General features: G+C 36.6%; 1 protein-coding gene across 13 annotated transcripts in view; it reads left to right on the top strand.

Annotated features, from left to right (window-relative positions):
* LOC123504632 (paxillin-like) overlaps positions 1-11,894 on the top strand; it is a 93,763-nt gene extending 81,869 nt beyond the window's left edge. For all 13 annotated transcript variants that reach the window (XM_045255338.1, XM_045255336.1, XM_045255335.1 and 10 more), the window contains 2 exons: positions 7,952-8,072; positions 9,705-11,894. In XM_045255338.1, the coding sequence (XP_045111273.1) occupies positions 7,952-8,072; positions 9,705-9,850 (267 nt within the window). In that variant the 3' untranslated portion in view covers positions 9,851-11,894. The remainder of the gene's footprint in view (positions 1-7,951; positions 8,073-9,704) is intronic.
* Positions 11,895-13,370: the final 1,476 nt, after the last annotated feature.

The following is a 13,370-nucleotide window of genomic DNA, read 5'->3' as shown; positions in this document are numbered from 1 at the left end:
TTGTCACCCAGCCAGTCTTCCCCATTACGAAGCGAGCTCAGAGCTCATAGATCAATCCTCAGGTAGGACTGAAACCACAACGCACTTCACATACCGGAAAAGCGAGGCCACAACCCCTCGAGTTACATCCCGTACCTATCTACTGCTAGGTGAACAGGGGCTACACATTAAGAGGCTTGCCCATTTGCCTCGCCGCTTTCCGGGACTCTACCCCGGACCCTCTCGGTTGTGAGCCGAGCGTTCTAACCACTACACTACGCGGTGTGTGTAATTATTCTTTACAGCGTGCACCTGTTTGAACCTGCATCTTCGTGTGTGTGTTTCACTGTTTGATCTGCTGCAGTCTCTGACGAGACAGCCAGACGTTACCCTACGGAACGAGCTCAGAGCTCATTATTTCCGATCTTCGGATAGGCCTGAGACCAGGCACACACCACACACCGGGACAACAAGGTCACAACTCCTCGATTTACATCCGGTACCTACTCACTGCTAGGTGAACAGGGGCTACACGTGAAAGGAGACACACCCAAATATCTCCACCCGGCCGGGGAATCGAACCCCGGTCCTCTGGCTTGTGAAGCCAGCGCTCTAACCACTGAGCTACCGAGTGTGTGTGTGTGTGTGTGTGTGTGTGTGTGTGTGTGTGTGTGTGTGTGTTTATACTATGTGCTTTTCACGGGAATTTATGGGCTAAAGGAGGTACTTTTTGGGGTACCTCCTATCTCAAAGCCCACCCGCTAGGAAACCGTTGCCCCGAGTGAGGAAGCCCAACCTACACTCGGACCGTAGACAGGATTCAAACCCGTGCGCTTCGAAACTCCGCGGACCCTAAAGCACGCATGGTTCCACTGTACCACGGCGTGTGTGTATGTTCGTTAGTACAAAAATAAATATGTTGCAGTATAGAAGAGAGAGAGAGAGAGAGATGGGTGGATGGCGTTGAGGGACAGGGAGCATAGGTGGATAGAACGAATGGAAAAGCGGGAAGGGAGGTTTGGGGTGGACTAAAGGGCAGGTGGTGGTGATGGAATGGTTGGGCAGATTAGGATGAGGGAATATCAATAAGGATGATGATGATGATGAAAATAATGACAATGATTATAATAGTAGTACTCGTAGTAAAGAAATTAAGACGACATTAGGAATACTAGTAGTAGTACGAGTAAAAATAATTGTAACAGTAGTAGTAGTCTAGTAGTACTAAAATAATATTGATGATAGTATTAGTAATACGTAGTACAAGTGATAATAATGAGAATGATAACAATGACTAATAATGATTGTATATATATATATATATATATATATATATATATATATATATATATATATATATATATATATATATATATATATATATATATATATTATATTATATTATTATTATTATTATTATTATTATTATTATTATTATTATTATTATTATTATTGGCATAGTAGATAAGGTGGTGAGCGTGGGATCGGGCAGACGTCCACGCGTAGGTTCGAATCCCACCACGTACAGCCTTAAAACACTTTGTCATTTGTCGAGTAGTTTAAAGTTACCTATATATCACCATGATAACCAGGTTCTAGGTGGTTACAATCAAGATGAGCTTGGGCGGTGATATGGGCCCTAATACGGGTACCACTATAAATAAAATTGCCTGCGCCACTAATGGGCGGAAGCTGAACAGCGCTTCCCATACACTCTTCAAGTGTGCCTAGAAGCGCTATAGGCCTTACCGTAAAAAAAAAAAAACACACGTATTTTACGTGTGGTTTTACAGGCCCCTTTTGTACCTGAAAATGGGATATGTACTTTCCCGAAACGTTGTGAAGTGGATATAATGAAGATAACCGTCCTTTTGTGGGTCTTCTCTCTCCTGTACCGTATATATATATATATATATATATATATATATATATATATATATATATATATATATATATATATATATATATATATATATTAGAAGGAAAAGGTAGTAGTAGTAGTAGTAGTAGTAGTAGTAGTAGTAGTAGTAATGAAAGAACAACAGCAACAGAGCAATAGTAGTAGTAGTAGTAGTAGTAGTAGTAGTAGTAGTAGTAGTAGTAGTAGTAGTAGTAGTAGTAGTAGTAGTAGTAGTAGTAGTTGTTGTTGTTGTTGTTGTTGTAGTAGATGCTGTTGTTGGTTGTGGTCGTGGTGATAGTGACTAGCGATAAAGTGGTATTCCTTTAGACACGTTATCATCATTAACAGCAGCTGCCTTTATGCAATGTCTATATCGGAAGTTGACAATATAATAATTGTTATTGTTGTTTTCATTTCGTCTGTGTTATTAGTTTTTCATAAAATGGTTGTTTTGTAATAAGAAACCATTTCACGTTCATGCTATGGAAAGGTTTATCTTTAGAATGATAGGGAATGTCGGTAGAGGGCGGTTTGACCTTGACACGGTCACTGCCAGAGTGCCAGTGAGGGTGACAAAGGAGTGTAGGAGGATCTTTTAAGGGATACTGAGCCAGCTGGCTTTCATTCTTCACTCTCCTCCCCCACCCCCAACTACCGGCGCCGATTGCCAAGGAGGTTATTTTTTGCTTTCCAACCTTCTATATCTTACTCCCCCTTTCCCATTGTCCCTTATTTCGGATCCCTGTATTTTTATTAGAACCTCTTTCCTTGAATTGTGTCCCGCATGGTCCTGAGTTGAAGGGTGATAAATATATTGAGGTTACACGTTCTTGCTTGCGCTTTTGAGAAATGACAAGGGGAAGATCAGTGGGATCTTACACATACACATTTGCGAGGTGCCACGAAATGTTTGTTTTCGTGGCGTTACATAATACTACCTTAACCATAATCTGGTTATCCTCATACATAAAGTGATTCACTTTATATCAATTACAGAGTGTTTTATACTTTTCAACTGAACCCTTTTACGCTCTTCTAAAACCCCTACAGGTCTCTCGCCTCCTCTCCCGCATCAGTTCCCGGAAGTTGTGATGTGCGAGCCAAATTAGGATGCGGGAAGATACGTGAGAGAAATAGCGTGGGCGAGAAGAAAAGGAGAGTGATATGGAGTAGAAGAAGCAGTGATTATGTAGCAAGTAGGGGTTTGTAAATTAGGAGAGAATCCGAGACTACGGGAATGAGGCTCGATCGAGTGCATAGGGAGCAATTAGTGCGGAGAGGACAGGCGGGAGTTTTATGAAAACTACTTTATTTTCTCGTGTTTTCACATCTCGCCAGCAATTGATATAAGTGATAACTTTTTTTTTACGAAGTGATTTCACGAGATTCAAGTATTTCCTAGAGATTGATTCACAACTTCGCAACTCTCTACTTTTAATTACGTCAGTCTCAGTGATATTTGTTGATTTCATGTCTTAACTTTCATATTAGTTCAGTGAAGTATAGAAGAATTAATTAAAACGATATTTACGAGATTTTTTCTTATAGCTTAGTAGTTATGATTGATTTTTTTTTCTCTAATTTTCTTTCAATGGTTCGAACCCATTGAAATAAACGCTGAGCCAAACGCGGGTTGCGGGTTTCGTCGTCTCCCCAGCTGTGTGCCCCACCTAGTTGCAAGATTCACCACCCACAGCATCCATTAACGAGGGTGGCTGCAGCAGGTGGAACTTGGAGTGGGCGGTGCCGGGTGACTGCCCGCCCGCCCGCCACACTATAAATGTGCATCCATTTTCCTCCATATCTGCGCGCCTGTGTTGGGCAACGCGACGCTACTCCCAGCCAGACGTTTTTCTCGCGCTTTTCATACGTAGCTTGTTATCTAAAATTAAACCTGAAAGTGTAGCGGATGGGCGGGGCATCCGACATGGAGAGACTCTGGATAGGATGCTCTCTGTTTACAATGAGTTAAGAATCGTAATATATACTGTAATTATGACATGAACATTTAGGCTACTTAGGTCCACCGCAATGCTACGAAATTATATGTGAAAAGGCAAAGTATCTGGTATATTGAGAAGTGTTTTCATGTACGAAAAAAAAAAAATATATATATATATATATATATATATATATATATATATATATATATTTATTTATTTATTTATTTATTTATTTATTTATTTATTTATTTATTTATTTATTTATTTGTTTATTTATTTATTTATTTATTTATTTATTTGCTTATTTATTTGTGTGTAATTCACCCTGGTCGCCTACTGGTTTCCCAGCTAGCCATTACATAGCGAGCTTCAGAGATCATAGACCGATCTTCGGGTAGGACTGAGACCACACCACACTCCACACATCGGGAAAGCGAGGCAACAACCCCTCGAGTTACATCCCGTACCTACTTGCTGCTAGGTGAACAGGGGCTACACATTTAAGAAGCTTGCCCATTTGCCTGTGTGTGTGTGTGTGTGTGTGTGTGCGTGTGTGTGTATATTTGTGGCGATTATGCTGCGCTAGGGGTGGGGTGCTTGGGGAGTTGCCAGCCAGAGGATTGCGAAGGGAAGAGAGGATCACGACCATGCCCGCGCCAAGTAGACACTTTTTTTTTTTTTTTTTTTTTTTTTTTTTTTTTCGTATACGACAGCCCCCCACCTTCACTCCATGTAAAGGGCGTTGGTAGAGAGCTGAGACATATTGCATATTAGTTAAATTTTACATAGGAACAAAATCCGTTAATTTACCTTAAAAGATACCAAATAATATATATATATATATATATATATATATATATATATATATATATATATATATATATATATATATATATATATATATATATATATATATATATATATATATATATATATATATATATATATATATATATATATATATATATATATATATAGTTTTTATTTATTGATGTATTTATTAATTGATTGATTGATTGATTGATTGATTGATTAATAACAAGCTATATCAACAAGTTGATGGGCTGGCAATGGAGTCCCCTTTTGGCCATACCTTGCCTAATTGCTTCCTCTGTTTTGATTAAACTATTTGACTTAAAGACTGCCCAAAAGAATTTAAACCTATTGTTTATAAAAGATATGTAGATTGGTATTTTTTTATATTTAAATTATTCACAAATAAAAAAAAGTTTCAGAACTTTTTAAATGTACAGAATAAGAATATGAACTTTACAATAGAATTACAATAGAATAGAGAGAATATTTTACATCTAATGGATATCCATTATCATTATTTGACAATCGTATCGCCTAGCATTGCTAAGAAGACCAGGAAGTCTCGTACTCTCGAAGTGAAGCTGGATATTATTCACTGACACGAGAGAGGCGAGAAAACTAATAGCATTGCTCGCCACCATCTTGACTCCATATACTGTCTCTACTATTTTCAAGTCAGCAGACTCTATTATGAAGGCTGGTGAGACCGTATCTTCCTTGCAAGCTAAATGAACCACCTGAACTCGTGACTCTACAATGGATAAAATGGAAAGCCTTGAGGAAATATGGTACATAAGTTTTGTATGTGATACAATGATGCGCCCTTTGTTTACATTCCACAGATTGCCGATTAGTGTCATTTCCGTTTCACTCTCCCTCCCTTCTTAAATTTAAGATCATCAACATTATAAAGTTACATACATACATACATTAGTGTGCATTATAATGACTTAAATTAAACTGCCTAAATGGTTTAACTTCATAATTTTTACTTTCATTAAACCTTTCACTGTACTATAATGCACTCTCGCTTTGTTTACTCTCAATGGAAGTTCAAGTCAGGGGTTAAACTTGACATAATCGATTCGCTTAACGAAATTTCGCTTAACAAAGTTTTTTTTAGGAACGTAACCCCTTCATTAAGCAGGGTTGCCTGTATATATATATATATATATATATATATATATATATATATATATATATATATATATATATATATATATATATATATATATATATATATATATATATATATATATATATATATATATATATATATATATATATATATATATATATATATATATATATATATACAGGTAACTCTCAATTTATACGATAGATGCGTTCCAAGAGGCATCTCATATATCAAAATTCGCGTAAAACAAATTTGTAATTATCATAAAAAACAATAGATAATAGGGGGATGTGGGATGTGGTCCAAAAAAAATCTTACAAAATACTCTATTTATTTGGCTAAATTAACATGTTTTTATTATTTACCATTCTAAATGTTAGAAGTGTATTTAAAGTAAAGGGAAAAGCAAGATATAATAAAAGAAAGCAAGAAATAATCAGAAAACAACAAAACAAAGAATATGTAAACACAACACTCACTGCATCACTGCCTTCACCACTCACACCACAGTCAGTCACCATCTTCCTCTGAGCTTTTCCACTTTATTAAAAATCCACTTATCAAAAATAACTCCACTGTATAAAAGTAAACACTAGTAAAAAATAAATGCAGGACGCCAATGTCTTCACACCTCTCAAGCACTTGCCGTCGCTGTCCACCTCCGAGTCAAGGACATCATCATCCACCTGTGCTTCCTCTGCTTCCATCGCTTCCACGGGATCATTCACATCCTCTTCTGATACTACATCTTCCACTCGTGTTTTCTTGAAAAACTGCAACATGGTGGTCTGTCAGGCTGCAAATGAGGCACGGGAAGAGGAAGGAGCAGCGGAGCTCCCACCTATCAGCCAGCTGCAGAACTCTCTAGCGCGCAGTTTGAAATTGCATCTGGTGCTCAGTTTGAAAATGTGGTTGGGCCAAATCATGTATAAGCAAACCGATCACGCAAATTTAATTCATTGTAGTATTTTTTTGGTCGCGTATTAACAAAAACGCATAAATTAAACACACGTAAATCAAGAGTTACCTATATATATATATATATATATATATATATATATATATATATATATATATATATATATATATATATATATATATATATATATATATATATATATATATATATATATATATATATATATATATATATATATATATATATATATATATATATATATATATATATATATATATATATATATATTCTTGCATTTTCTACATCATACCAGCTCCTAGTGATTTCTAATGGTGTTATAAGAATAATCACAAGGAAAATGAGGTCATTATAAAGAGAAGATATCACTTAGAGTTCAGGTTCACAAGAAGATTTCCAGGGATACTTAGATGGTTCTTTTAATAATATCTTTTGCTTTACCATTGTTTATTGATTTAGTGTTAGTCACTAAATTAACTTCTGTTCAACTTCAGATTACTGGTGGTTTGGGAAGATGGTCTTATAACTCAGGGGGTTCTTAACAAGAAAAAAGTTGAGAACCACTGACTTAAAGTATTAAATATGAACATGTCTATTTGCTCATATTTTTATTGATACTTTCATCACAACTCTTTATTTTTTGTGCTCCCATCATTACTACTCTACTGAATCATTCAAACTCTCAATAACATGCATCCTGATGATTTCAGTTTCTTCTCTTTCAATATTCCCTCTTATTGTTTTAAAATGTAACCATGTGTAGGTGGCACCCAGTGTACAAAATGTTTGATGCAATGTGATCATAGAATGATATATGGAATGATATAATGCCATAGATAAGATTTATATTGGTTTCTCTTTTATTTATATTAACTTTAACTTTTGCAATATTCTGATATAATATTAGTTAATTGAAATTTTGCATGGTAAGAAGATGAATAGAAAAAACCCTTGATACAATTTATGTACATATACTCACAGTTCACATTATCACATAAAGCACTAAGCCTCTTCAACGGTTTGATTCTTAGTAGATCACTTTTAAAAATAACCTAACCTTTGTATTTTCAAGACATTCAATTAAAGAGCAATTACAGCAACAGATCACACAGAAAAGTATATCTTAGAGAGCAGATACATTCATTTCCTTGACATTTCCACTTTTTTTCCCATTCTGTGATAGATCACTTTTTTTTCAGTGGAGGTTCTCATCTCCAACTTTTCATTTATTTTTGCAGGATTGCCGTCAGCCATTCAATGGAGGGTCCTTCTTCGATCACGAAGGAATGCCCTACTGCGAGACACATTATCATGCCAAGCGTGGCTCTCTGTGTGCTGGGTGCAGCAAGCCCATCACAGGTATGATTATTGAGTCTCTTCAAATTATCACATGCCAATATTTATGTATGTATTAAAATCATGATGTATGGATTAGAGTCAAGGGTACATGTTGTAGAATTTATTTGTCTAAAGCAAGTTTGTGGAATGACAAGATAAGAAGATAAGAACAATGAATGTTCATGAAAGATGTAATGTGAGTGTCTGTGCTAGTGATGTAATTTGAGGTAAAAGGTTTGACATTCATAGCAAGGGGCAGGCATAGAAGCATATTTACAGAGAACCACAGGATAAATTTAGTCAGGTCAACAAGCACTCTGAGTATCAAAGCTAAAGATGGCCTAGAAGACAATATTAGTATGAAGAATTTCAGTTGCAGTCATGAAATAGAGCATGAAGATAGTCAGAGGAGAGGAACTGGTGAAATGAAAAGTTTTTGATTCCACCTTATCTAATAAAAGTGTGAGTGGAACCATCCCATACAATGAAAGAGTGCTCACCAGACTTGTAGTGGCATAATCATATATATATATATATATATATATATATATATATATATATATATATATATATATATATATATATATATATATATATATATATATATATATATATATATATATATAATAATGTCTGTGTGTGTGTGTGTGTGTTTCACTGTTTGATCTGCTGCAGTCTCTGATGAGACAGCCAGACATTACCCTACAGAACGAGCTCAGAGCTCATTATTTCCGATCTTCATATAGGCCTGAGACCAGGCACACACCACACACCGGGACAACAAGGTCACAACTCCTCGATTTACATCCCGTACCTACTCACTGCTAGGTGAACAGGGGCTACACGTGAAAGGAGACACACCCAAATATCTCCACCTGGCCGGGGAAACGAACCCCGGTCCTCTGGCTTGTGAAGCCAGCGCTCTAACCACTGAGCTACTGGGCGTGTAGTGTGTGTAATTCATTGTTTGATCTGCTGCAGTCTCTGACGAGACAGCCAGACGTTACCCTACGGAACGAGCTCAGAGCTCATTATTTCCGATCTTGGGATAGGTCTGAGACCAGGCACACGCCACACACCGGAACAACAAGGTCACAACTCCTCAATTTACATCCCGTACCTACTCACTGCTAGGTGAACAGGGGCTACACGTGAAAGGAGACATGCCCAAATATCTCCACCCGGCCGGGGAATCGAACCCCGGTCATCTGGCTTGTGAAGCCAGCGCTCTAACCACTGAGCTACCGGTGTGTGTGTGTGTGTGTGTGTGTGTGTGTGTGTGTGTGTGTGTGTGTGTGTGTGTGTGTGTGTCATTATATGTATGTACATGTGCATGTATAATTCTGTATGTAAATATGTAACAAATTTATGATATTCAAAATACTGCTCAAAAGGCTTTGGCCATAAATAGGCTGCTGCTTCTCTTGTATTAACACTTCTTTAAAATGTAGCATAAAAGACATAATCAAATGTTTCAATATTTCAAATGTCTTTTGGTGTACTAAAGTATTTTCAGGCAACATACCTGGGATCAAAATCTTTGATGACATAGAAATCAGCAGACAGATGAAACACTCGGATGAGATTAGAGATTATAAGTGTCATTATTTTGGTGCAAAGAATTAAGAAAAAAAATCTTCCTCTCTTTTTCAGGGCGCTGCATCACAGCTATGTTCCGCAAGTATCATCCAGAGCATTTTGTGTGCTCTTTTTGCCTCAAACAGCTCAACAAGGGCACCTTCAAAGAACAGAACGACAAACCTTATTGTCATGCTTGCTTCGACAAACTATTTGGCTAAGGGAATCACACCAACATCTCCAGTCAAGCTGTTTAGGCAAATCTTGCCCTTTTTACTACTGTCCATCTCCCAAGGATGATGAAAAAACTAGAACATGGGATTCATTATTTGATTCAGGGAGAGATAGGAATTCATACAACAGTGTAAACATTTTAGAGAAATTTACGAAAAATAGAAAAGTAAAAAAGTTTCATAGTAAGTACAACACAGAAAAATATCATCTCTTTGTCAAACTCCACTGCTCTCTTCTTTCATATGTCAATAATTCTTACTATCTTTATTTCTCCCATCTTTACCATTCTCTCTATTATCGCTGTCTCTGCTTTCCTTGCAATTATAATTCATTTCTATTCTCACACTGTCTGTATTCTTATATCTACCAATGTGTTCACAACCATCACATTTTTCATTATCAGTCTAGTAGGCCTTATCATCACTGTTATTTGTACTTCATCCACCACTTTCAATATTTACAACTCCTTTATCGTCATGTCCTTTGCTCACGTTACCAGCTTTTACCTTATTCAATCTTCAAAGCCAGTTTTGTAATATCATATCAGAGATCATCCGTCTTAGTGAAGCATGATAGTAATTGCAAAATAACTTCACTTGGGAGAAATGGTTTGTTGATAGTAGTAGTATGTCTTTGGCTTAAGTCCCTGCTTGAAATACTATTTCTTTACTTAATATATATTTTACTTAGTCATATAATGCATTTAGTATTTTTCCGAGTTTATTTACTGGTCATAGGTGCTGTCAAAGTCATCAGTTCTATGTATGTATTGATGCTTATCTCAAGTCTGTGGCTCAAACATTATTTAATTAACAAAATAAGTACCATTTGCTTTGCAATTTGCTTGAGAATAAGAGCTGATGTTGATTTTGCTATAGATTAAGGTTGAACATTATTTCATAAGATATTGTATTAAGATATAATACACCTGTATGCCATTTATGGTATGAAGCACAAGAAAAGATAATCCACATTTTTTAGCATGACTATCAATGTCTTATCAACATTGGAGGTCACAACTTGTCCTCAGCTGACTGAATACTAGAAATTTCATAGTAGTATTGTGTGGTATTATAACAAGTTGTTTTAATCAGGAAAGTAACATCAGTTGAATTGTGTATGTAATAACGTGATTGAGAAATTAACTATTGTAGATATAAGTCATGTTAATGTTCAAGACTGATCAACCACAAAGATGCTACTCCTTTTACTTGCTATGGTCCTTTAACTTCGTGCTCATAATTGTCAATTTTGATATTGTCTGATGTTTTGATATTTACATATGATAGAGAGCAAAACCTGATTCGGATATTGTTACAGACTGAAATTATGATGATATATTAGTATTTAATGAATTCTAAAAAATTTATATAGCACAAAAAGTAATCTATGTTTTTTTGGGGGGTATGTTCAGTGGTAGTTCCAATTGTTTTCCTGTGTCAGGGATGCCACTGTACCTTTTGTTCCTCTTTATTAAAACAATATTTGTAATGCATCATATAAATGTGAAGATGAAATCACCTGCTAAATATACACAATGTTACAGATTAATATTTTCAGAATATGAGGAACCATTGTATGATGGTAGATTTTATGAATATATGAAGAAAGCAAGAGACATTATATAATATTACTGCCTATAGGTTTCCATTTAAAATTCCTGAACATGCTTTTTGCAAAAGTTAAGATTAAAGAACTTGTTCAATTTTAAATGAGTGTATGGAGCACATAACATGTAAGACAAACCATGTAAATGCATGCATCTCTATAGTCATATAAAGAGATGCTGTGAAGGAAATTTATCATGAAATATTATCATATACATACATTAGACTCATCATAGAATCAGATCTATTATGTTTTAACAAAAAAGGTAAATCAACTTTCAAGTCAATTCATAACACCAGAGTTTGAGAGTAAGCTGTGCAGTATGGTGCAGATCAAATGTTTTCCTTTTACGTAACCTCATAGCACACACACACACACACACACACACACACACACACACACACACACACACACACACACACACACACACACACACACACACACACACCCCGGCCGGGTGAAAATATTTGGGTGTCTCCTTTCACGTGTAGCCCCTGTTCACCTAGCAGTGAGTAGGTACGGGATGTAAATCGAGGAGTTGTGACCTTCTTGTCCCGGTGTGTGGTGTGTGCCTGGTCTCAGAACTATCCAAAGATCAGAAATAATGAGCTCTGAGCTCGCTCCATAGGGTAACGTCTGGCTGTCTCGTCAGAGACTGCAGCAGATCAGTGAAACACACACACACACACACACACACACACACACACACACACACACACACACACACACACACAAAAAAAAAAATAATGATAATAATAATTTCTTTCAATTTCAAGAGTTTTCAAGATATCTTAATTCACTCTAAGGAAAAAGAAAAAAAAAAAAACTAAAAAGCAACATGAAAAGGTGGTACCTAGTTTTATTGTCTTCTAACTCCATGCTCCATCATTGAAAATGTAATGATTTTATCTGCGTCATTTATTCTGCATTATGCCTAGTTTTGCTCTGTCTGTTAATAAAGAAAGTTTTATGCATTTTAAGTTTGTGAGGTTATTTACCTATATATTTGTAGCTATATATATATATATATATATATATATATATATATATATATATATATATATATATATATATATATATATATATAGCTGGGGCCCGCTTATATATTCCCCTCACCCGCTACTCTTCTGCCATTGGCTCATCCCTGACCCAATCAAGGATGGCTTATCCACCTGCATCTGGTTGCATATCCAGTTTCGTCGGACCTCACCACATCTTGCACCAGATACAGTGGTGCCAGCCAACAGTTTTGCAAACACTAAGTTCAAGTTAGGGCCGCAAAGATCTATGGATCCTTATGAGCCCTGGATTAGTCCTGTGTGGGTATCACAGGCATGGTAGCTGGCCAGTCTTCTTCAAGAAGGCACAGTTAAGGCAAAGGACAGCAGATTATCGGAAGAGGTCGAAGCCTGAGGCTGGCAGGAGGGTGGGCAAGTCGAGTGTTGTGATGCCCAGGGCAGAAAGCTGGGAGCATAGTGCAGTGCGGTGGGAGAAGAAGCGTGGGCAGTGGAGCAGGAAATGTTTCATGGTTTCAAGGGTTGTCCTACACCAAGGGCAGAAGGGATCAGGAGACAGGCCTGGGTGGTGCAAGTGACCACTGAGTGTGGTGTGACCCAAGCTGAGGCGGGCAATGGTTGTTGTGGATTGCGCTCCTTCCCACTTCAATCTTGTAACGATGCTCGTTCTCCCTCGCTGATGGACTCCTCCATCCCTCTCCCCAATATATGTATATATATATATATATATATATATATATATATATATATATATATATATATATATATATATATATATATGTGTGTGTGTGTGTGTGTGTGTGTGCAGTAGATAAAGTGGTGAGCGTGGGATCGGGCAGACGTCCATGGATGCATAGGTTCGAATCCCACCACATACCGTTCT

Source organism: Portunus trituberculatus, chromosome 16 (genome assembly GCF_017591435.1).
Source record: "Portunus trituberculatus isolate SZX2019 chromosome 16, ASM1759143v1, whole genome shotgun sequence".
Taxonomy (NCBI): domain Eukaryota; kingdom Metazoa; phylum Arthropoda; class Malacostraca; order Decapoda; family Portunidae; genus Portunus; species Portunus trituberculatus.
Note: the sequence above shows the minus strand (reverse complement) of the source record. Positions and strands in the feature narration are given on the sequence as shown.